The sequence below is a fragment of the Cucurbita maxima genome, unplaced genomic scaffold (assembly GCF_002738345.1).
Source record: "Cucurbita maxima cultivar Rimu unplaced genomic scaffold, Cmax_1.0 Cma_Scf00012, whole genome shotgun sequence".
In the NCBI taxonomy this organism is placed as follows: domain Eukaryota; kingdom Viridiplantae; phylum Streptophyta; class Magnoliopsida; order Cucurbitales; family Cucurbitaceae; genus Cucurbita; species Cucurbita maxima.
The window spans coordinates 1,364,122-1,389,142 of record NW_019272028.1 but is presented as its reverse complement, the minus strand read 5'-3'; the positions used below and the strand labels follow the sequence as shown (position 1 = coordinate 1,389,142).

Here is a 25,021-nt window from a genome sequence, read left to right as displayed (position 1 = left end):
TGCAAAAAAAAAAAAAAAAAAAAAAAGAAAAGAAAAGAAAAGGAAAATCATCAGCCCATGTCATAAAGACAGAGAGTATCATGCTGCAATGGTTTTGTTGCAAAGAGAAACAATTTTATGTAATCTGTCAAGCTTATGAACTAAAGTGGTCAAGTTCTTGCCCCAATGCCTTTAACAGCTCATAAAAATAAGAGAAAGAGTGATAAAAAAGAACAAAAGTTCTTTTTTCTTTTTTGGGGGGAAAGAAGTGAGACAATCTCCAATATCAACACTTCTCAATTGGAATAGTTTGTTGCATCTCTTTAACAAACTCAAGTTGTTAAAACCAAACAATGAAAGAAAAAGAAAAGAAAGCACACTGGTTAGAGGCAGAGCAATACACTATTTTAAAATGATCAAATGGTGGGGGTTTGAATGAATTCTGTTCACAATTTTGTAGTAAACAAGGAAACTAATAAAGACAATTGGAAAAGATGAGAGGCAATAGAGTAGCTTCCTAAATTCACTAATGGTAATAGAACTCTCAGTTCCTTATCTTTCTTTTAATTGAAGTAGGGTGGTCACCTTCAGACGCGTTAATTTGCCTTTTTTTTAGGGACAAAATTCAATGGTCAAATTTCTGTCCTCAAGATGACAAAAATTTCAAGAATTCTACACCAAAGCGTCAAAACCCACAAAATGAAGGAGATAAAAAATATAAAAGAAAGGAAGGAGAACAGACGAATAGTTCAGAAGATACTTGCAAAGAGCAGAAGAAAAAGAAAATAAGCAAGCATATCTGCAATTTGAATATATTAGATCAAGTAGAATTGCGTACCTGTTATGGATTGGATCAGGTCCATTTGGTACTCTTCTCTTGCTGACAGAATAGAAATCAGAATGCCAATGAAAGACATGCTTCTCGCTTCCAATCACCTTCCACTGCATGTCTGTCGCTCTTCTGGATGCTGGGCTAGCATTATCAATCCCTCCTATGAAAGAAAACCAGATGATACCAAGAAAGAGAAAAACTCCAAACAGAAGCCTAAAAAATCTACAGTTAGGTTCCATTACACCCAAACCTTTTTCCTAAACTCACAGCTTCCAATTGACCAACAATGGTCATCATCCATTCAGAACAGAAACACAGAAATGACTAAAATCAGACATTTTCAGGGCATGGAAGTGAAGATGGATAACTATAGACTAAGAAAGAAGAAAGAAGAGAGATGGAAAACTAATTCGGTTGGCTGAGGTATTGGCGGGTTGTAAGGCTGTTTTGTTTGTATATAAAGACGGTATCAGTGAAACTGTACTTTGCGTTCTCGTGGGAAGAGAGAGATGGAATCTGATTTAAACGCAGAAAAGTATTTATTTATGTCACTTTATTGTGGAAGAATGTGTCCATCAGCTCCTTTTTCTTCGCCTTAGTTTCTGCATTTTCCTATATCTACAAAAGGGGAATTGGGGGATCTCACTATCTCATAAGCTCAGAGCACTTAACATCAGGTTCGTAAAGACGAGGCATAGCCAAATCTCCGAATATTAAACTAAAATTTGCGAAGAAGATAAAGTGTTAATCCCAATTAGGCCAAATGTTACATAGTCATCAGAGAAATGATTGCTCACCTGAAGAAAATTGAGGCAGTTGGTTTTGAGTGTCTGGTAGTTGATCAGCGACCAATTATTGCAAGGAAACCCTTGATTTTAAACCTTGATTAGGAAAAAAACATACGAGCAATTGCTATCAGAGAACAATGAAAAATGAATACTACCATTTGTTTAGATTTGCTATCAGAGAACAATGAAAAATGAATACTACCATTTGTTTAGATGCGCTGCTGTCGCAAGCCCACAGTACACAATGAACTAATCTGGCTCAAATCAATACTGAAGGAAAATCAAAGCAATTCAACTAAGAAACAAGTATCTGATACCAAAGTAGATTGATGCCCATAAGAACCATTTTCTTTGTAATTTCATGAGGCAGGCAGCTTCGCATGTCTGGTTACAAGAATTCTGATTACTGTAAATTGATTCTGCATTCATGTGAGAATACGAGGTCCTTGCATGTTTAGGACTCTCTCCCACGTTCATGGATGTGAATATTAGGGCTTTCCAATCCACCGACTCCATCTTAGAATCCTGGAAAATTTTACTCAGTGGTCCTACTAGCAAGTGGCAAACTGAAAAAGAAGAAAATATGATCAAAGAAAATACAATGGAACTGTTACTGGATCCCAAAAAATGAAGAACAAAACTAAAGGATAATGAAAAGTCGAAGACTATAAGCGAATAAAGTATTGGCATGTTCTCAAATATCTCCTTCTTTCCCTCGGCATGCCATATTGAGTATTACATACGCATGCATATACACATGTTTAGATCCAATTTAATTATGACAGTAGAACTTTCACATTTACATTTCTGTCCGAAGTAAGCAGGTTGGCGTAGGACTTGTTGATCCTAACAGCTTCCTTCATCAATTCCCAATGTTTTTACTCTATCATAGATGAGATAGCAGCACGGTTTATCCACCATCCCTTCCATTTTCCCCTTTACAAGACTGTATTTTTCCATGATGTCCGTCTCAGTCAGCTTGGCTTCTCTGTTGAACTGCAACCTGCAAGAGGCAAAGTCATATGTCCTGTGCCTATAGACCTACAGTGGAGTCTTAGAGTTAGTCCACTCCACGAACCGTCCCCCCACATCCACACCATACAAAATTTTAATGATGATTTTATTGTCAGAAAAAAAGAGTGTCAGCAAAGCTATTCAGGATTCTAATTTGTCTTGCAAAGCAAAGGCAAAAAAAAAAAAAAAAAAAAAAAAAAAAAAAAAAAAAAAAAAAAAAAAAAAAAAAAAACCAAAGAACTTTTGCAAAATCAAATAAGATATGAAAAGATTCTTACTAGTTGAGTACAACAGAAGTTTGGAATAACCAAAGCAGCACAAGAATGACCAAGGTAAACTTGGAGTCAGTAAGTCCATAAAATGCACGATTCTAAATACTACACAGGTATACTGACACTTTAATGCTGGACACAACCAAAAAGATCGATAAAAAAGATATTTGAGTTCCAATACAATCTTCTAAAGTATGTACTACCGCTCACCGGGGAAATAATTAGGTGGTATTTTCTCTGCCATGTTTTCTTTAAGGCTTACCATCATGAAGCTTGGATATATATTCTAGAACTAGACAAAGCGCTGGTGGCTGTAGATTCACCCTTGACCTGCAACAATTAGGAACCCTGTACTTCCAAGATGCCAATACAATCAAGAAAAGTATTATCAACATCTCGATACTGCAATGCCCAATAACCAACAGAAAGGAACGATGGCCAATGCTTCAAAGCATGCAGCACTTTTAAATTCTTTGATGGAAAACCATGCAGCTGTTTAAAATACACTCGGACCACTTGAACTTAGGCTTGTAGCAACTGTTGCCGAACAATGTCACAAGCTAATTTCAATCGGCGGCTACAGAAACTTCATCAAGTCGTTTTAACCTTTTCTTTTCTTTTTCCTTATCAGCCCACTTGGGTCCATAAATTGCCAAGTGTCCGACCAAACCGCCAGTACGTAGTCTGCAGTTAGACACAAATATATTTGTAACTCAATAGGGAAAGAGATTGAGAGAAAACACATAAATAATTCTCGCCGAATGCAGATCGCATGTCCAGACTTCAATAAATATAAAGACAGAAATAATTCAAGTTGATTAAGTTGGCGCCTATTGAACATGATTAAGTTGATGTAGATGTGACTGGAATAAATCCAAAATGAAATAATTCAATCAACTTACAAAATTAAACTAATACTATAGCTTTCAATTTGTATAATTTGATATTTAAGCGGGATATCTTTAATCCAAATAGAGTATTTGTTCATCTCCAGCCTTGTAAGAAAAGTTCTATTACCAAAAGAGCTTCAAAATCAAATTATACAAATATCTCTCTCTCCTTTCCCTTCATTTCGAAATTTGGAAGGAGTAATCTCTATGGCAGAGATAGATATCCCATCTGAAGGATGGCCTCTCTACTTCGGAAGATATACAGTGGATAGTAGAGCCCAGTTAGGCCAGGGAATGATCGACACTTCTGAGGATAGAATTAATTGAAATTTGATATCAATGTAACGCTATCACAACTTAAGGCTACGCAATCTTTCTCCCAGCACAAAGCACTAAACAAAATGGAAAAAAGAACAAAACTCGTAAGTAACTTATGTGTCTGCCGTTGAGGTTTAAGATTCTCAGCTGGAATTTGTTTGCCTTATACCGATTTCGCACTTCAAGGAAACTTAACGATCAGAGAGATTAAAAGAGCAACTCGAACGAAGAAAATTAAGCATTATACCAAATATCCAAACGCTCAATACCATAGCCAATGTAACGAAATTGCACAATTCAAACAGACAAGAATAATACAAACTATTCATGTTTGATGTTTGAAAGGAAATGAAATAAAACAACCATCGGAGAGAGAGAGAGAGAGCCAACATTAGTAGAAGGTTCAGCAAAAACTCATCAGGATCAATTCCACGCAGCTCCAACAACTTTTTCCTTCGCTCCGTCTCCGTATCATTCCAGATTCTGAAACCAATAGAGAATCGAAAGTTTGATAACAGCATAATATACGATACAATAAAATCGTCTTTCCATTTCTCCAACACAACAACAGGAACTCACTCTACAAGCAAACGATAATAGAGGAGTGCTCGATCTGTAACACAATTTGACGAGTCGAAGATTCAGAAAAAACAAGCTAACATCCGATGTTAGCACTAGCTCCCAACGAAGAAAAACCGGGAAGGAGCTCTCGGATGGCTCAATAAAATTTGGAGGGAAAAATATCCGTCCAAGCGTAACTACATAAATGGGCCAGGCCCAATAACTTGGGCTTATAGTATCGCAGCCCAATAATTAAATTCCGGCCATTTATTAATCGGAATTTTAATAATTTGTTGGACATAAAAAGATTATTTGATAATTAAAATATAAATGGATCATAAAAGAGGGTTATTAATTAAAAGATAATGAAAAAAACGCAGGTGTTCGGACAAAGTCGCGGGAGCAAGAGATGACACGTGGCGGGAATGGTTCTCAGCGTTTGATCTAATGAGGACCGTCGGATGACAATCAAGTAGGAAGAGGAATGCAATGCAACCGTGATGAATATTAATTGTGCAAACAAGGAGAGCTTTGGATTGCGTACGAGATTCGTCGACATCGCTTAGCTCCGATTCCGATTACGAATCCACATTAGAACCCTCAAACTCACACAACCTGCATTGCGATTCTCTCGACCTTTTCCGTCCGATCTGTGCATCTCGGCTCCGCCACGGGGAGGAGGAGCCTACCGGCCACCGGAAAATGGGACTCTGCGGCTCCAGGCAGGTGGGTTGTGTCGGAGGAAGACTGGTTCCGGCGGGAAAAAGGAATCGGAGGCGGAGACGAAGAAGTATCAAGCGCCGAACATCATCCCTAAAGCTCGATTCGTCTTCTGTGCATAATCGGCCTCAGTCTACCCCCACATGTGCAGGTTCCTACATGCACTTTCCCTTTCGTCTACTTTTTAGCTTTCTTTGTCTCTACCTTTATTTTTCTGATCTTGGATTCTTCTGATGGTTGGCGATTAGATTTGATGCATGTTCTTCAGCAGTTTGTCACATATCAGCTACATTATCTGATAATAATAACAATTTCGTTTCTGGGGAATCTAATTGATTCGTTTTCCCGTTATTTGATCTAGGTAGAGGAAGTGTCGATGCGGCATGGTTTGATTCTACTTCAGTCCTTGACTCGGAATTTGATGACGAGTTTTATAGCTTTCGTGATGGTAGGTCTCTATAGTCATCTTCATGAATATCGACTTAACGATGGATACTTCTTTTTTTTCTTTTTTCTTTTTTTAAATAGCTCTGAGTTCGCACCCAGATTAAATATTTCGTCACCAAAGCATCGAAACACTAAGGAACTAAAATGCTGCAGCAATTCTTGCTAAAAGATCTAGTTATTGCAGAAATGATTTGACCCCCATTTTTGTAGATGAGGTTTCCACAGAAAGTGAAAATGGAAAAGGAAGTGAAGCGGTTGAGTTGAACAACTGCGGGCTTCTTCCAAATACTTGTTTGCCATACCTTGCTGCTGGACCCTCAGTTGAAAAAAAGAGACAAATCAACCAAGGAACCCCAAATTTAAGGAGAAAAGCATCTTCAAAACTCTCTTTTAAGTTGAAGGAAGGATATAATGATTCAACGACATGTGAGTGCTTTCACTAATCTCTTCACGTTCGTAGTTTTTTCATCTTGTGCTGATGTGCATTCCGAAATGTATACTTGTATGAGTATTGGAATTTCTACCGCTAAAATTGGAGACTAGCGAGCCTTGTTTAAATTACATGTCTTAAATTTTTTGGGCCAGTTTCACCAAGGGCGCCTTTACAAAGACCAATAGCAGGCACTTCAGTTCCGCACTGCCCATTAGAGAAGAGAATGCCCAATTGTTGGTCACCTCTTGACCCCAGTGTTTTTAAAGTCCGAGGGAAGAACTATTTTAGGTGAGTCCATTATGTTGTAGCTATTTCCATGTCTGGTTCTTTTCCTTTGTTTTCTTTAATTTCACATGTATTTTAATTATATTCTATTGATATCATAAGCATGTACAAAAGTGAGGATTCCATGTTCAATTTTTTCTTTCTCCCTTCTTTTTTTTCCTCCATTGGAGTCAGCTTACCTGTAAATCTAAATTTATAACTAAATCCACTAAATTTTCTCTCAACAGAGATAAGAAGAAAGAGTTTGCTCGAAATTGTGCTGCATATTATCCCATTGGAGCTGATGTCTTCTTGTCTCAGAGAAAGATTGATCATATTGCCCGTTTTGTGGAACTTCCTGCCATAAATCCAGCTGGAGATGTTCCTTCTATTCTTGTAGTAAATGTTCAGGTGTCTATATTTTCATTCTGCATTCCTTTCCTTGTCCTAGTTTTGGTGTTTTGTGTAAAATCTCTTCCATGCTAGAGAGCAATTCATTAGTAATTTTGTCTCGGCATTAACTAAGTACCTGATAGCTATTAACAATTATAAATGTTAAGCCTATAGCTATATCCTCATATCATGTATATATGTTAGGAGATAGTTTCTGTTTGTTAAACTCCTTGGGCACGCTGAAATTATAGTTAGTTATTGGATGTATTAGGTACCACTGTACCCTGCTACAATCTTTCAAGGAGAAAATGATGGAGAAGGCATGAGTGTGGTTATGTACTTTAAGCTATCTGAGAGTTATTCGAAGGAACTTCCAAGTTCTTTCCAAGAACATTTTACCGTAAGTTGTCTTAAACTGTATGCTTGTAGTTTTCTCTTATATTTTCTATGTACCTATACATTTCCTGGATCTCGTCCTACAATTTTTTTTTTTCAGAGAACTTGATCTATTCAACCTTCATGTTCTCGTATTGGAAAAATAACTTTTAAAGAAATTATATAATGTATAATTGGGTTGTTTTCCTTGACAGAAATTAATTAATGACGAAGTCGAAAGGGTTAGAGGTTTCCCTCTGGATAGCATTGTACCGCTCAGAGAAAGATTGAAAATTATTGGCCGAGCGGCAAATGTGGAGGACCTTCATTTGAGTGCAGCTGAAAGAAAGCTTATGAATGCGTACAACGAAAAACCTGTCCTCTCACGACCTCAACATGAATTTTACTTGGTAAGCATTGCTTTGATCTATGAACATGTTTTGTACATGGTTGTTGCTGCCGTATATGACATTTTAGTTTTACATGGTTGGCTGTGATGATGTGTCTTTTATATCACTTACTGCTAATTTTTCGTCCCTTGCTACAAATTATTTGTTTTCAGCTGGAAAAAGAAAAACTTCGCTTTGTTTTCTACATAGTTGGCACTGGTGCCATAGATAACCTTTTAGCATTATTAGTTAGGGTGATAACTAAATCCAACAGGCGCCTCTCAGGGCAGTTCGAGTACGTCTCTGATAACTTCAAGTGCTTGTACCTTCTTACTGTCAGATTGTTTGTTTTTGAATGGAAAAAGAACTACGAGTTTTGTGCTAGGGTGGGGATAGGAGTTGCTTCATGTTGTTGTTACGCTGATCCAGACATCACAATATATTTCTTATGATTAGAATAAATCATCGAGATGAAAGGAACCATAGGGAAGTCTTTTTATACGTCTTTTCTATTAGGAAAAATAAAACAAAATTGTTTCTTGGGAAGGAAAAACTTTTATAACTTTCCCCCTTATTTGCATGTTTTTCTTATTGTGTCTTGTTTAGTGTTTGTTTGAATTCTGAATCCGCGCAGGAAAGTTTCACTTTTGTATTAATTGGCTGTCAAAGTTATCTTTTTGAATGAAAAGACTAATTCAATGAACAATGACAGTAATTCTTTTCGGGTTTAGCTTGGAACAATTAAAGTTCCTTTCTGGATTGGTAAGTCATGATAATTTAATAGGAGTTCCGCACGAAATTCAAGTCTCCTTTATGTTACAATCTTTACAAATGAAACGACTTTCTCATTCTACTTTTTTTTCTAGAAAAGGTTCCGTCTCCCAGTAAGCAATAACTGGTCCCAATGAGATATATTCATAATTCATTTAGAATCATATTCTCGTTTCAAATTCTGCAGGGGGAGAAATACTTGGAAATCGATTTGGACATGCACAGATTTAGCTACATCTCAAGAAAAGGTTTTGAATCCTTCATTGACAGATTGAAGCTATGTATCTTGGATTTTGGCTTGACAATTCAGGTAACAAACAATGTTCATCATTTCTCTTACAGTTCATAGGATCATGCCTAAACTATTTGCTAATGTGGTATTGTAATTCAATAGGGAAACAAGGCAGAAGACTTGCCAGAACACATGTTATGTTGTATTCGACTGAACGAAATCGATTACTCCACTTATAAATCACTGGGTATTTAAGTGCATAACCATCAACTGTTTGTGATGTCTGGGAGGGAAACTCAGAAATGAACGCAGTGCTGTTCAGTAAATAGAAGATTAGCAAAGCAAATCAACAACAGAAACAAAAAGTGTAACCCATTTTGGCATAATGTATTCCGTTATATATATTATATATATATCTCTACATATGTATGCAGTTTGTAGTTGTAGTTCTTGTACAATCATTCTTTCGTTCCTGCTAATTCTGTAAAAGATAGATTATTCTGAAATACAGATTTTGATGAATACCAAAATTCTGTTTACAGGACAAAATTCTTACTTTAAATTTCGTTGATTATTTTCATGAACTTACCTACATATATATGAGCACTAAGATTAATTAATCAAATAATGTTTTCAGATCAAGGTTAAAACTATCTTCTCAATTTGATATAATTAAATAATTTGAGGGTCTAGTTGAAATAATAAAATAAAAAAGAATAATTTGTCCAAACTCTTTAAAAACATCTTCGACTTTATGGAGAATATTCTGGACGCAATTTCAAGGAAGAAGCATCTTCACCAACCTTTGTTGCTTCTGACCATCATATTCATTTAATTAAAATGGCTGTATTTGCCAAATTATGTACAAAAAGAACAAACAAATTTTCGTTCAACAGTCTTATTGACTATTATATTCAACTAATGTGAAGGCATCTGCCAAATGAGATGAATTCAAATTTGGTGAAATAAATGCCACCGACACCATTGAAGTCAAAAGTTGCAGCTCAATGAACTGATATTCCGAGCAACAACCTAAAAGATTAATGCTTCACCATCCTTTGCAATCAAGATGGCCTTGCCATCTTCAATGCTTATAAGCATCTTCAATGGTGATGTATTTAAGTAGATGTCCATAGGATGAGGTAGGGACGGAAAAAGTCCTCCTCGTACCTGTCCCCATTCCCATTTAATATGCCCTTTTCATCCTTGAACCCATTTAGTTAACAAGAATTCTATGTATGCGGGTCTCATGAAGAACCAACTTCAATGGTTAAATAAGCGTCTCAGGAAAAAAAGTTAGAACGCAAATTATTGAGATGTATTGAAATTTACATAGTTGAGTGGAGCGAACGATATAATTTGAAGAAATAGATATAATATCCATTTGACCACCCACTTTATTTGTATAATGGAACCCTCTCGGACAAGAGAATGGTGACCAGAAGAAGCAAAGGTATATCTAGTTAGTGCCCAATGTTATATACATGATAACCATCACAGAAAGGAGACTGGGTTGTTGTAGTTTGTAGTTTAGCAGGCTTGGCAACTCTTCCTACAGTATCCTGAAGAAGTTTCAGAGCCCAGCATGTACCTGGGGTTGTTTTTGCACTCACCGTTTTCGGCCCACAAAGGGCAATTTTGGTTGAAGTCCATGCAGCCCTTGTTTGGGAGAATTGGGTTATCGAAGGATCTGACGTGAATCCATTTGGTTGCACTCCATTTCTCACCCTCAATCACAGGGCAGCTACCGTGCATGCTTCTCGGATTTGTGGTTCCATCCACATTGAGGCTGAAGAACAGCAATGCATCACCCTTCTCCGGTTTAACTGCAACAACCATCACCCCCAAGCTTTAGAACACATGGACACCAGAAATAGAATACAACTTCATAATGAAAAATTGTGTCTTTTCTTTAGAACACATTGAATTCTTGGTTAAATCCAATAAACAAAAATAAGTTGAAATTAAAAAAAAAAATTCAAAAATCAAAATTCAGCATCAATTTTGAAAACATTGGTAAAAAGTAGATAAAAAAAATAAATAAATAACCAATCAACTTAATCTTACTCATGGTTTGATTTGAGCTGGATTGAGTTTAAATTGGGTGAATTCTATATTTCTATTTATTTAAATTTTATTTAATTCTATACATTATTTTAAAGAAAATTCTAACCAAAAAAAAAAACTTTTTTTTTAGTATTTTTAATGCAAAATTTCAACTAATTATAAATTTTAATTTAATATTTAAAAATAAATAAACTAATGTTTCCACTGGAGCAATTTAAACTAATCAAATTCAAATATTTTAAGGTTCAATGGTAAAAGATCTAAGTATCAACTAGTAGATATCGTGTTGAAATATTATCACTAGCCCAATAGAGTCGAGCCAAATAATTGTACTAGCCATATTTATTTTAGCAAAGATTTCAGGAGAAAGAGATCTAGATATAGTAGAAAAAAACTTTAGATTGGTGAGGGAGGTATAAATTTAGATTTGTTAGGTCTAGATTGCATAGGCTCTAATATAAATACCTGTCCTGAGGTTGTATATTTATTTTAGCAAAAATTTTAGGAAAGATATCTTAGGAGAAAGAGATAGTAAGAAAAAGATGTAAAAAGATACAGATTGGTTAGGTAGGTATAGATTTAGATTTGTTAGGTATAGATGGAGTAAGCTCTATATAAATACCCTCCGCCTTACATAGGTTATTCATACAAGAAATCCAAAAACAATAAAAAGCAGTAGTATTCGAAAGAGGGTGTCTTGTATTCTCTTCTCGATAAAGAGCGCGAGTTTCCTACAAAGAGTTGTTCAACCGTCCTCTTTGAATTATCTCATCTCAATTTTCGTTCAAGTTTTTAAAACAGCCAAGTATACCGGGGTAGATATTGAAGGTTTCTCTCAAATTTTTAAAACACATAACTAGAGAGGTTTCCACATTGTTATAACTCTCGATCCGTTTCACTTTAACTGAGTTTATTATTCAATAAGAGTGGATCGGATTAAAAAAAAAATAATTACAAGGAGTACCTGCATAACCCATTCGAGCACAATCAGACCAGCTATCATCCTTTTCTTGAGACTCTTTAAACTGCATAAACACAGAGCAACAACGCATGCCTATTAATTTTCAGAGAGATAAAGAAGAGAGATGCTGCAGAGGCAGTGGGATATATACCTCTGAATGTGGAAAGACGGTCTCTCCACCCTTCTCAACATTGGATAAATACATCAAAACTGTGGCTACTCGGTGGCCGCCCAACTCCTTATTCACCTCGTCCACAAAAAAATCAAAATGCGGTTCATACTTCTCACCATTCTCATAGTGCAGAATTTGAATGGGCTCTCCATTTTCTGAATTTTACCAACAGTTTCAACAAACAAAGGTAACAGAGCACATCAACAAATGTGTGTGTATATATATACATACCTATTGGAAGGAATGTCCATGCCGCAATTCTGGCTTCAATGGCAGCAATTATTTCATCCTGTCCCTTCAGCACGAACGTGCCGGAGCTGGTCCGGACTTTACTACTAATTCTCTTACCGGACTTATTATCTGCTACCATCGACCTCTCTAACCTTCCCTTTGACTATTCCCAAAAATGATGCAATCAAACAAACATTTTAGAATTCAAATCTAAATTATTCCGTTATCACTCACCAGATTGATTAGGTGATCGCATTCCTTATCAGATAGAAATCCCTTGTATAACAATGCCCTGTAGATTTGCACAAACACATCCCCAATAAAAAAAAACTAAAGCAGTCAAATGTGGTTTGAGTATGTAACTGTATTGTTAACTTTCGCTAGTTATCTATAATCGTTCTCCCCTCCAACTAACCATGCTTAGTTCTCCTCTCCAACTAAGGTGGGTTTCATAATCCACCTATTTGAGGACTAATATCATAGCTAGCACACCGATAGGTGTCTGGCTCTAGTACCATTTGTAACAGCCCAAACTCACAACTAACAAATATTGTCGGCTTTTGTTCGTTACGTATTGTCATTAGCTTTACTGTTTTGAAACGCATTTGCTAGGGAGAGGTTTTCACGCACTCTTTAAGAAATGCTTCGTTCTCTTCTCCAATTGACGTGGATCTCACAATCCACCCATTTGGAAGCCAACGTCATAGCTGACATACTGACCGGTGTCTAGCTCTAATACTATTTGCAACAGCCCAAACTCATAGCTAAGCTTTTGCTCATTACGTATTGTCAGCTTTACCGTTTTGAAATACGTTTATTAGGAAGAGGTTTCCACACACTTTTTAACCGACGTGAGATCTCACAATCCAATCCTTCGGGGGCCCAACCTCTAGCTGACACACTGACCAAGTATCTAGCTTTGAAACCATTTGTAACCGCTCAAACCCACACATGTTGTTCGGCTAGTTATCTATTATCATCGGCCTCACAGTTTTAAAACTAGCCAACTAGAGAGAGATTTTCACACCCTCGTTAACTCTCTAATCAATGTGGGATCCCATAATACACTCCCTTTAAGAGCAGTGAGCCACCATATTTGGCTTTGATAACATTTGTAACACCATATTTAGCTCTGATATCATTTGTAATAGTGAAACGCACCCGTTTATAGATATTACATATGATCGTGTGAGCCTCAAAATTTTATTAGGGAGAGGTTTGAGAGCATATCAGAGAAAGAGAGATGACCTAGGTTGCCAGGAGAGCTGAGTGACTCGAGTTGGATCGAAAATCAGCGGAGATGAATTCCCCTTCAACCGAAGTGCAGATCCGCCTCTGAAATTCGAAGAATCCAAAGGCATGCGTAAGCGGAATCATGAAAACAAACCGAAGAGTAAGAAGACGAAGAAGAAGAAGAAGAGGAAAAGGATCATACAGTTCGTTGTGCGTAAGCGATTGGGGCAAGCGAGCGAAGGCAGTGAAGACGAACAGAAAGCAAAGGGAAAATGTGAGGAACCAACGGGAATCCATCACCCAAATTCAAGCACTGAACACTTCTTTGGTTGGTGTCGGAGAAACGGATTTGAAATTTATTACGCAATTTCAACCGTGAAGACCATGAATGAGGATGAGAATCGGTGGGCTGTTTTTCAGAACCGTTTCAAACTTGGAAATTGTACCAATCAAACTGCAAATATAGGAACGATTTTGAATATTGTAGAAATGGAGGATTTTGATTATGCAATTTTCATAAAACGCTAAACTTCTTACTATATATACAATTATGCCTTTGCATGGTTGAAATCATAAGAATCTCTTTTTTTTTAAAAAAAATAACATTTCTTACTTTAATTCAATAAGATGCGGGTACAAAAATTCAACCCATTAATTTTTTCTTATTAATAAGTATATATCATAATGATTTGGAGTTGAATAATAATTTGGAGTTGAATAATTGTTATTCATAGAGGTGTTCTTATGATCTAAGAATTCGACTAACCCAAATTATTTGAAGACCATAAAGATTGGATTAGGTTACATTTTTTTTTTTTCCGGTTTGAGTTGAATTGAATTTCTAAAAAACCAAAATCCAAGTCGGTGGGGAAAATTTTTACAAAAATAAGGTTACAACCATATCATATTTTTAATATTACTATGAAGTTAAAAATATTCGACATTTGTGAGTAATGTTTGTGATCGCTATAGGTCGTAAATATTTGATATTTGTGTTTTATAAGAATTTAATTATTAATGTAATATATTCTCTAGATAAATAAAAAAAATTAAATAATTAAAAAAATAATAATATGGTAACCTAACCTTAAAAAAAGAATGGAGGATTGTGTTCCCGATTCTATTCCACTTGGTCTAAAAGATTTCCTCAGTCCAATAGATTCTGATATCGTTATTGTGAGATCTTAGGTTAGTTTGAAGAGAGAACAAAATATATTTTTTATAAGGTGTGGAAAGTCTCTCTCTAAAAAACGCTTTTTAAAATGGTGAGACTGATACGTAACGAGTAAAAGTGGACAATATTTGTTAGTAATGAGCATGGTTTGTTACAGTGATTTCATAGCTAATCATCGGGCGATGTGCTAACGAGAAAACCCTAAAATTGATAATAACTAGTAGCGGTGGCCACCTACCTAAATAAACTCGTGTCATGCAAGGTCCCTATAAGAAGAGTTGGTAACACAAGCTACCTTGAATACTCAAAAAAAATTTATTAGGTTTTGGTTCCCTATGAACAGTAACGTATACCACTCTATCACATGGATGCAATTGTCAATCCAACTTCTTCATTACATCTTTACAATAAATAAGCTAAAGTCAAATCTAATAGGATGTTAATAAATGAACAATTACTCACCATTTTTTATAGGATTGTAGTTGAATCAAATTAATAGGAACAAATACTTCCGTTGATGACCATGTTATCTACTTTCTCTTTAGACTATTTCCACAAATCAAAACGAGTCATTTTAACATTGTAATGAGGTAGGCCCACCACCACTAACAGATATTGTTCTGTTTGGACTTTCCCTTTCGAGCTTCCTTAAAACGCGTCTGCTAGGTGAAGGTTTCCACACCCTTATAAAAGGTGATTTGTTCTCCTTCCCAACCAATGTGGGACATCACAATCCAACCCCATTCGAGCCCCAGCATCCTCATTGACATTCGTTCCTTTCTCCAATTGATGTGGGACCACCACTAAATCCACCCCCTTTGGGGAACAATGAGAAGACTGACACATCGTCCGGTGTCTGGCTTTGATACCATTTGTAACGACCCATATCCACCGTTAGCAGATATTGTTCTCTTTGAGTTTTCCTTTTCGGGCTCCCGTCAAGACTTTAAAACTCGTCTACTAGGTAAAGGTTTCCACAACTCTTATAAAGGGTGATTTGTTCTCCTCCCCCAACTAATGTGGGACATCGCAAACATGTTTTGTCCTGCATTTTAGGAAAATTCTTAGACAGTCACCTAACATACAATTGTTTCAAGTAAAACATGTTTAACCATGAAATTAGTATACGATTGAGCCACAAAAAAGGAAGGTGCACCTTGTTAGTATAGGTATTGAGTTTTAATTCTTTCAAGTTTTTCTTACCTATATTGTTCTCAAAATTACTCTCATTCGAATGTAGTTTCGGTTCATTCATGTATCTCACATTTATCTGGGTATCACATATTTAAACACATAACTAAGACTTAGCGATCGTAAAAAGAAAAAAAAAAAAAAAAACATGAAATGTTAGATCAAACATGGAAAGAATAAAGAAAGGGAAAAAAAAAAAAACTCATAATTCAACACTCCTCGAAATCCTAAAAAGTAGAAACATGTGGAATTAGTTTGTAGAATTCTCATTTTTGGTATACTTTTGTGAAATTCCCTAATGATTTATTTGACGGTCGTTTCATGGAAACTTCAGTATGGTCGGGTTCAAGATGCCTTACAGCAAAGCCAAGCTCAAGTGATTTTCCAGTGCTATCTTCGACTATTCTAATTCCAGCATTTCTGGTCAAAAAGCTTAGAAAAATGGACAAGTTGAGCGATTTCAATTCATTGAGAACGCAATTTCAGAGAAACCCCTTATGAATTTAACGTTGCATGAGGAATCTACCATGGCATTGCTTCAAACTTGTGTATAAATAGTGAAGAGGCTTAGAGATTTTGAAACCACCAATATGGTGCGAAGATTGAAGTTGGAGGATTCATGTTGCAGGAGAGATGGCATCGTCTGAGCAACGCGGTGCGGAATATTCATTACAATATCGCTATCAGATTGCTTGTAGCGGATGCCATCCTCCTTCACCATGATGCCCTTGCAACTAATTATAAATTTCTCATCGTTTCTCCTCCCCTTTAATTTCTGGTGAGTGTTCTATTTTCTTTAAATTTAAAGTTCGGAAATTTTTACTTCATTTTTATTTAATTGCATAATTATTATTTTTTTATTCTCAACTACTCTTATCCAAGTCAACCATCGTTCCGATCATTCATTCGCTACCTCTTATTCAAAAGTCAACTCATGTTCTCTTTAAGTACAGTCCTCTTAAGTTCATTTTCTCTTAAGTCTTAAGTGCAGTCCTCTTAAGTTCATGTTCTCTTAAGTGCAGTCCTCTTATCCCGCCAACTCACATCGAGGCTTACAAGTTCTTTGTTTGATATCAATGATAACCAAGTTCTTTGTTTGATATCAATGATAACCAAAGATTCTATTGTTTAATATCAATGATAATCAAAGATTCTACCAACACGACTGCCATCTAATTGGATATAAATGTGATAACGACCCCTTATCTAATTTTTCCATTTATTTCATCATTGCAAAATTTTGAGAATTTTGAAGAGTTTTTTGTTTTAAGTTGGGATGGAATATTTCGGAATATTTTGTGTGCTCCAAAGTAAAGAGTATGACTCAATATCACTTATTAGAAAGACAATCAGATCCTCCATTGATCTCTTTATTAGTATGATACTGTTTACTTTTAGTATAAAGTTTCATGATTTTGTGTTTGTTTCACTCACACCATGATCTCTATAAAGTTTGTAGCTATGCACAAGCACAGTATATTCAAAATAAATAAATAAAAAATAATGTATATATACATACACCAATGCCATTGATTTTATTGAATAATGAAATGTGTAACTATGCCATGATCTTCTTCTATACAAAAAGGAGTGAAAAAATCAAAACTCAAGGGATCGCTCAACTAATCTCAGCTCTTCCTTTATTTTGATCAAACTTTGATAACCAACCATAATCAATAACTAATCAAAACCAAAATCTAAAGTTCCTTACATACAAATGTTTGGGGTCTATTTGTTTTGGTCTTAACTTGTTAGACTAAAACAAGCTGCAGCGTTCTTGAGATCGGTCCTCGATAGATACTCAGCCGATGATTCCGACACATCTTTGAAGGTCGATTCCGCACTGCGAACCAAACCCACAAATCCATCAATTTTAACCAAAATGTTTAACTAAATGCGAGCTCTTCACTCTTCTATACTTAATTAAAATGTAACTACGAACCTAGAGTTACATGCTTCTTTAGATTCAACATACGATTGTCGATCATCTGCAATTGTGTCAAATGGAATTTCATCATAATCATGAGAAATTTCCATTTCATGTTGCAGTACAGCGGGTATCAAATTAGATTGCATTAGCATCGATTCAACGTTAATCCCAAAATTATCATTATAATGTTGTTGAATTCTCAACTCCTTCAGCATGGAACCAATATCATTATGATCATCGTTATCAACATAAACACCACCATTGTTCACATTTCCAAATAATAAATCATTCCCATCTACTCCCAAACAATCGTATTGTTGTTGCTGCTGTGGTGGCTGTTGCTGTGTATAAACGGGAAAAACGACGTTGTTGTCGTCGGCAATCCCGAGGTCCTTCATCATAGATACCCTAGCTTTTACTTGTTGGAGTTCTTCACTAACTTGTTGTATTTGATAATGGAGTTGCCATAACACGCCGCAACAACCATAAACCGGAAACCTAGAGCGCATGTTGGACTCGTAGATAATTGAAGTCATTGTCTCGTCTTTTTGCGAGGGGGGGACTTGCTTAAGTATGTTCATGATGTTGCGGACGCCGAAGAGGCGGTGGGCGTTTTGAAACATCTTGGGCTGATCGGCTGGGAAATATGGGGCCAAGGGGCAGTCTTTGGAGCAGCGGCGACGTTGGTATTTGCAAGAAGCGCAGGCTTGGGTGGTGCCGCCTTTCATGGTCATAATCAGAAACGGAATTAGCTAATGTTGTGGTGAGGTTAGAGGGTGATATTATTGAGGTTCTAGAAATGATTAGTTGTTCCAAAATGACTAAGTAAAAGGCTTTTTTAAGGTTTTGCCGATTCAAAAGGGTGGGTGAATCAGATCCTGCTATGCGGTTTTGATTTGAACAATGCAACTGAAACTATTCTACGACTCTCTTTCTTCCTTGTATAGAATTTGGAATTTTAATTTTAATGGATGTGACTTTCTAAATCTGTAATCATGTGTGTTTGTGTGGAGGGCTGTATTTTACCAAAAATATCAACTTTTAATTAGTTCGGTCATAGACCAAGTTCATCCTTTAATATTGAGATTACGTGATACTTGTCATTTTATTTGCATGAGTGAGAATGACTTTTTTATACCCGATTCAATATGTCTACTAGTTTGTGAACTTGAACAATGAGACCACACCATAATTGTTAATTAGAAATTTTGAGAAATAACCAGAAAAGCATTTAGAGAATCGGTCTGATTCTATCTCTGTTCGTTCCCTTTGAAGAAATGAAGGATCTCAAAGAATTGATGTTTCTTTTAGTTGTTGAATCTCTTTTTGATTGATCAATGTGTGATATTCCGAATCCTCATTACTAATGGAATCGAGATGATCTCGGAATTAATCAGAAGATCGTTTCAATTGGCTAGAATCAGTTACTTGAACGAAACTAGATCTTATGGAATCATATTGAATATATTCCGTACCTTGCTAAAAAATTCATCCTTATTTACCAACCACACATTGTCTAACCAAATCCAATTCTCTCTTGATATGTTACTCAAAACATATAAGAAAGATATATTTACAGGGTGAAACAAGCTTTTAACCTAACTATAATTTCTCTTAAAATATATAAGAAAGATATATTTATAGGGGTAAAACAAGCTTTTAACTTAACTATAATTTCAAACAATTCGTGAATAATAGATGATCGACCATAAGTGTTGAACATCCATGAACACAACTTGTTTTATAGAGTATAAGAGTTTGAACATCCATGAACACAACTTGTTTCTAAAAATTAATTGATTAAATAATTTAATTAGTTAAATTTGTTGATTATAACAAATATCGACATAATAACTTTACTAACCCTTGTTCCAAGAATGGAAAAAAGTTGTAAGTTATCCTAATGGGTCTACTTTCCAAATAAAAGACATATTAACTTAATGTGTTGCCATATTTGAAACCAAATATTTTCATATAAATCTTCGATTAAAAATGAAAGAATCCTACCCTTTTCAATCACACATCAATTCAATTTATCATTGCTCTTTATACGGCAAAGTTTTCTTGCTCCCTATTTTCATTGTTTCCTCCTTTTTTCAGGTTTGTTTTTTATATTTAGAAACATCTTATAAACTTTCAAGAATTTGTACATTTTCTTTTGATAACTATTTGATTTTTTGACAGCTACATGCATGGTGTCGGTCAATGCAATACAATGTGAAGAGAAGTTGTACGAAGGATGCGTACCTAAAGACTGTAGTGAGAGATGTTTACAGAAGTTTCCCAAATCAACCTCTGAATGTGTTCCAATTGGACAAATCCCATTTAATTATATTTGCTATTGTTTTCATGATTGCTAGAAGGTGATCAATTTTCGTTTTTATCATAGTCTCTATTAAATAATACGGTTGAATGCCTCTATGAATTCAACCAATCCAACCCGGTAACTATTTTAATTTTGCTTTTGTTGTTGCTTCTATCATTGCTAGAGAGTGATCCATTCTGGTTTTTACCAGTCTCCATTAAATAAAATGGTTGGATGCATGGATTCAACCTTTTTAGCATAATCCTCCTTTTCATTCCTTCTAGTCTGTCTTAATTCGAACTTTCATCGTCTTATTTAGACTGCTAACTTGACCTACTAATATAATGTATTATAATAAACCTAATGACTATTAGAAAAGTTGTAAGTAGAGAAAGAGAACATATATACTTAGATGAAATATAGTATTTTTGTTATAAAGGTATTATTATAAAATACAATATAGTAAATAATTGGACAATCTGATTCAACTCTTTCCCTCCATTTTTTCTTTACTTATCAGTCTTTATCTTTCATCCTAAATGAAATTATTTATCGATAAATGGGTGGATTCAATCCGTATGTTAACATAAATTAGTTATTAATGAAATAAATATTTTTTTATTTACAAAAATAATCGGAGGGTATATATATAGTTTCTAGAATGAACTCCAACTCAAAGCTGATTTATAATTTAATGCAAAAATATTTTTTTGTTACAATTTGATCGATATTGTGAATGACTTGTGTTTGTTTTTTTGTCAATTGATATATAAATTTGCCGCATAATAATACATTTTTTGAATTTAAAAGAACTTTTGATAATTTAAGATTTAAATAAGACAAATACTAAAATAAAAAAATAAAATAAAATAAGTCTTTTTATTTTCTTTAATGAATAATGGAGACTCAAAATTCTAATTTTTTTATTAAATTATAAAAAAAAATATTTTATTATTAATAGCTATTTTAAATTATTAAATCACCAGCTAGTTCGCACACCGCTGGGCTACTGTCCTTAGCCGGTGGGCATACTCTGGGAGCCCCTTATGCCGGGACCCGTTAAAACAAGAACCGTCACGGCAGCGCTATGCAAAGCATAACGATCGTTGTCCTGCCATTGAATGTATGCGTTCGTACCCTCGTGATGGGAGAGGGGTATTCCCCCAAATGCATGAACACACAATATGCATGAGGTCCCACTAGTCCTACAGTCATCATTAATGAACATAACCCCTTGTCACGTTTTCATGCTGACATGTCATTCTCATTCTCATTTCTTTACATATCATACATATTCCTAGCGGGGTTATGTTTCATGAAATTTACCGTTTTTCATGTCATACAATTCATGCAGTTACATTCAAATATTCATACAAACAAGCCATAATCGTTCAAAGGCCACACATCGTCACATGCATAACATATCACATCAACTAAGCAGCATACATAACATACACGTCACATGCATAACATATCACATCAACTAAGCAGCATACATAACATACACGTTCACATGATTTCGTACTTATGCACATTAAACTAGCATACAATTTAATGACACGTGCATATTCACGGGCACGTGCCAACATACAGCAAATAACGCGTAACCTACGACGGGTAAGCCACTTACCTGGCTAGCTTAAGTCGTTGTCACGAATATATCTTTAATGAAAGTTCGATTTCGTCCTTTGAAATCTTGGTCAACCTATATGAGCCCATGACATCAGTTTCAAGTTTAAACCCTATAAAATTGTTTCTCTAATTTACATGTTAGACAAAATTTAATGGAGTTTCATGCCTGTATTTCCTGTTTCATTTTTAAATTCTATTTCAACAAATCTTTCCTTCTCCCTCTTTATAATTATTTTGTTCAGATTTTCAGTTTTGTAAATAAGATATTCCTCTAATTCCATATTTATTTTCATTCTGTAAACAAATATTGTAAGACAATTTTAATCGATTGTTTGTCTACTCTGTTACAGATTTATAGATCTGCCAACTAAAATTTTATTGGTTAACCTTATTTCCTAACTTCCAATGCTAACAAAAAAAAAAAAAAAAAAAAAATTAATTAATTGAATATGAGATATGATTATTATGATTAGTAAAATAAGAAAGAAGATTTGATTCTAATCTTATAACTATAACTATAAAGGAAAAATGAAATCTGAGATAGGATTAGCAGACCAAAATCTCTGCAGGTAGATCTGCATTATATCCTTGTTTAAAGGCTATTTTACTTTTTCCACAATCTTGACATTTTTTCTGTTTATTTTTGGATGAACTGTAATCTGGTTGGTGGGGTTGAAGAGAGAGGATAGGGTTGGAACTAGGTTAGTGGAGAGAGGTGAGTAAATTTTATTTTTATTTTTATTTTTAAGTAATCGTTTTTAGTTATTTAATTATAAATTTTTAAAACTTTTCTTAATAGATGCATTTTAGAGTGAAAGCCCAAATAGAACAATGCACAAAAGTCCAAAAGTGAACGCACAGCAAAGAGAACAAGAAAGTGAAAGTACAAAGAGTAGAATAATATGGTTAAATATATAAAATATTCTTAAATTCCAATTCTATTTTATAGGATATCATCCATGGGAAAGAAAACAAAAAGAACGGTAGACCGTTGATTTTCCATAATTAGGATGCTAAAAAAAGAAAATAGAGGGATGGATCCACAAGTTGGGGAGCTTCTCTTCATATAAATATACTCATTTCAATCACAATCAACAAACTATCTTTGAATCAAACAAATAAATTTTGTAAAGCGTTGATTTTCCAGAAGATGGCGAAGTTCTGTTGCCCTCTCCTTTTCCTTCTCCTTGTTCTGTCAGGTTTGTTTAGTAGCATTGTTTTTGTTTGGTTTAGGATAATATTTAGTTGGAATGATGAAATGGTACTACTTTTGGCAGCTGCATTGATGATGCCTGAAGCAGCGCAGGCAAGTCCTTGCCATGAGAGGCTATATGAAACTGGATGCGAAGCTTCTGCATGTCGCAAACAGTGTGAAGAGAAGTACTCCACTTCAACATTTGAATGCGTTCCAAATCCTCTGCATCCCCCTCACATTGCTTGCTTGTGCTTCTTCGATTGCCCTAAAAATTGACCAAACTTTTTGTCTAATCAATGTCTCCAAATAAATATTGGGAGGAACTAATCAAGTTTTTGCCGAATCAAATTATGCATTTTAAATTATTATTATTATATGTTATTTTGTAGACTTATGAGACCAATTTATTCTTAAATTTGAAATATATATATACTTTTTTTCTGTAGTAGTCAAGAGTTGTTCCTATTTGTAAATTTCTTGGGGATTTCAACGCTCACAACGTGGAATAGTCAAACTTCATAATCCATTGTCAACAATTAATATTAATTAGTTGTATAATTAAATGGAAAATTATTGTTTAAAAATATTAAAAATAAATCTTACACAATTAATTTGTGTTTGAATTTTCAATCCACTTCTTTAAGAAATGCTGTTTTAGTATTTAATTATTAATAATTTTTCAACATTCGGTTTGAAATTTTGCAAAGGTCAAAATTTTCATTTGGCCATCAAAAATTTCAAAATTTAAAATAAAAAAAAATTATAACGTATATATAAAGAATATTAGTTCAAGATGACACTAAATTTTAAAATGTCTGTTTTAAACCCTAATATTGACATAGAAGATGCAGATATGACTTTGACTATTTGACCACATTAAAATATTGGCACAGTTATTATTCATTAATTACATTCCTTGTATACATTCTTAAATAACATTATCTACATTTCCAAATTAAATAATTCATAACCGTATAATTTTTTTTATTCTTTCGAAAGACAGTAAAAAATGAATATAATTCAACAACTAATAATAATAAACAAAGATATAAAATATATATGTAGATTTAAAAAAATAGCAATGGCCTACACCACAGTATGGTATGCATAAAAAAAGTAATATTAAACAATGATAATGACGCTGTAGCTGTTTCAATCATGTTTGTTTGGGGCATTAAAGAACGTGGGCTCTGACCAAGTGCACATTTGCTCCGAAGCTCCCAACCGAAAGGCGACAGAAATTAAACCTAAGCAAAAATTAGGTTCATAGATATATATATTCCATTTGTATAAAGTTTATTTATTTATTTTATTTTAATAAAGTAGAGAAAAATATTATGTGAACTTCTGTGCACCGACCTGGACCAGAATGAGTCTGCATTTCTTAATTAGGGGCTCAGAAAAAAATGGTAGAAACTTATCACAATTAGGCTATTTATAAAGAAATTAAATGTAGAATCTCGTCAATATTTTATAATTAAACTCTTTTTTCCCTCTTTATCTGTAAATAAAGGCAATTCTTTTATTATTATATTTCTTTTAACTCTTAATGGAAGGAAAGTCATTTATGATATATACGAATGAATGCCATCGAAGTTTCAAGAGAAGCACCCTAATTCACTCTTTCAACGCCTTCAACTTTCAATTGCCCTGCTTCAAATTTAATTATGCTCCTCTTTTACTTTACTTAATATTCAAGTATATGGTACTGTGGTTAATTCCCTATACTCACGTCTTTCTATTTGGGAGAATAATTCCCTGTGTTTAGTCAATAAAGCCGTGTTCTCCTCACTTTATTGTTATTCAATTTTCGATCATTTATAAATTTGAATTTATTGATTCTTATCTAAATGACATGGCTAATCTTCGTCATTTTTCTTACCTTTAAAATATTCAAATTTCTAATCACTTTAGAATAATATATACTCAAACTATAGCGATTTTAGATTTCTACTTAATCTGACAGGATATATAACGTAATCATTTGAAACTTCATCGTCGAAAACATCTTAATACTAAATAAAATAAATAAACATTAAAAGTGAAAACACACTACTCTAACTTAAAGTTCTTTAAAAAATTAAATATAATCCTCCTATACATATCTCATTGTCTCGATTTACGATTCGTCCCCGGGTAAAAGTGTGTTGCCTTCATCCGAATGTAGTTGGACAAGTTTTATTTATTCGAATTCGAATTTATAATTCAATTCAGTTTTATGTTATTTGGTAGCCAACTTTCTGTACTTTCCC

The 25,021-nt window shown here is 34.5% G+C and overlaps 5 protein-coding genes and 1 long non-coding RNA gene across 6 annotated transcripts in view; 2 read left to right on the top strand and 4 right to left on the bottom strand.

The window, feature by feature from the left end:
• The window catches only part of LOC111487056, a 17,064-nt gene extending 15,767 nt beyond the window's left edge, over window positions 1–1,297 (bottom strand). The window contains exon 1 of the mRNA XM_023134276.1: window positions 1,291–1,297. The gene's annotated coding sequence lies outside the window, so the exon portion shown is untranslated. The remainder of the gene's footprint in view (window positions 1–1,290) is intronic.
• Window positions 1,298–4,205: 2,908 nt separating this feature from the next.
• Window positions 4,206–4,866, bottom strand: LOC111487057. The gene is made up of 3 exons (XR_002718976.1): window positions 4,673–4,866; window positions 4,484–4,576; window positions 4,206–4,272 (listed from the first exon to the last, which is right to left on the bottom strand). It is a non-coding gene; the product is annotated as an uncharacterized LOC111487057 (long non-coding RNA).
• A 203-nt stretch (window positions 4,867–5,069) lies between these two features.
• Window positions 5,070–9,208, top strand: LOC111487501. The gene is made up of 9 exons (XM_023134918.1): window positions 5,070–5,525; window positions 5,736–5,822; window positions 6,032–6,247; window positions 6,407–6,542; window positions 6,767–6,929; window positions 7,183–7,311; window positions 7,502–7,696; window positions 8,634–8,756; window positions 8,841–9,208. Exons 1-9 carry the CDS (start codon window positions 5,357–5,359, stop codon window positions 8,931–8,933), a joined length of 1,311 nt encoding a protein of 436 aa, XP_022990686.1. The 5' UTR covers window positions 5,070–5,356; the 3' UTR covers window positions 8,934–9,208.
• Window positions 9,209–10,121: 913 nt separating this feature from the next.
• LOC111487502 (probable prolyl 4-hydroxylase 7) lies at window positions 10,122–13,842 on the bottom strand. The gene is made up of 7 exons (XM_023134920.1): window positions 13,545–13,842; window positions 13,358–13,444; window positions 12,344–12,401; window positions 12,110–12,272; window positions 11,858–12,033; window positions 11,710–11,770; window positions 10,122–10,504 (listed from the first exon to the last, which is right to left on the bottom strand). Exons 1-7 carry the CDS (start codon window positions 13,637–13,639, stop codon window positions 10,209–10,211), a joined length of 936 nt encoding a protein of 311 aa, XP_022990688.1. The 5' UTR covers window positions 13,640–13,842; the 3' UTR covers window positions 10,122–10,208.
• Window positions 13,843–17,449: 3,607 nt separating this feature from the next.
• LOC111487503 (LOB domain-containing protein 27-like) lies at window positions 17,450–18,492 on the bottom strand. The gene is made up of 2 exons (XM_023134921.1): window positions 17,650–18,492; window positions 17,450–17,550 (listed from the first exon to the last, which is right to left on the bottom strand). The coding sequence occupies exons 1-2, from the start codon at window positions 18,369–18,371 to the stop codon at window positions 17,451–17,453; spliced, it is 822 nt and encodes a 273-aa protein (XP_022990689.1). The 5' UTR covers window positions 18,372–18,492; the 3' UTR covers window position 17,450.
• Window positions 18,493–22,700: 4,208 nt separating this feature from the next.
• On the top strand, window positions 22,701–23,090 carry LOC111487504 (putative defensin-like protein 129). Its single transcript, XM_023134922.1, has 2 exons — window positions 22,701–22,773; window positions 22,852–23,090. Exons 1-2 carry the CDS (start codon window positions 22,725–22,727, stop codon window positions 23,043–23,045), a joined length of 243 nt encoding a protein of 80 aa, XP_022990690.1. The 5' UTR covers window positions 22,701–22,724; the 3' UTR covers window positions 23,046–23,090.
• Window positions 23,091–25,021: the final 1,931 nt, after the last annotated feature.

Coding starts and splice junctions, on each gene's coding strand:
- LOC111487503 (XM_023134921.1), bottom strand. CDS start 18,371: ATGACCATGAAAGGCGGCACCACCCAAGCCTGCGCTTCTTGCAAATAC. Junction 17,551..17,649: donor AAAGAAGCATGTAACTCTAG/GTTCGTAGTTAC, acceptor TTTGGTTCGCAG/TGCGGAATCGACCTTCAAAG.
- LOC111487502 (XM_023134920.1), bottom strand. CDS start 13,639: ATGGATTCCCGTTGGTTCCTCACATTTTCCCTTTGCTTTCTGTTCGTC. Junction 13,445..13,544: donor TCGCTTACGCACAACGAACT/GTATGATCCTTT, acceptor TTCGAATTTCAG/AGGCGGATCTGCACTTCGGT. Junction 11,771..11,857: donor CCGTCTTTCCACATTCAGAG/GTATATATCCCA, acceptor GTGTTTATGCAG/TTTAAAGAGTCTCAAGAAAA.
- LOC111487504 (XM_023134922.1), top strand. CDS start 22,725: ATGGCGAAGTTCTGTTGCCCTCTCCTTTTCCTTCTCCTTGTTCTGTCA. Junction 22,774..22,851: donor CCTTCTCCTTGTTCTGTCAG/GTTTGTTTAGTA, acceptor TACTTTTGGCAG/CTGCATTGATGATGCCTGAA.
- LOC111487501 (XM_023134918.1), top strand. CDS start 5,357: ATGGGACTCTGCGGCTCCAGGCAGGTGGGTTGTGTCGGAGGAAGACTG. Junction 5,526..5,735: donor GTCTACCCCCACATGTGCAG/GTTCCTACATGC, acceptor TATTTGATCTAG/GTAGAGGAAGTGTCGATGCG. Junction 7,312..7,501: donor CTTTCCAAGAACATTTTACC/GTAAGTTGTCTT, acceptor TTTCCTTGACAG/AAATTAATTAATGACGAAGT.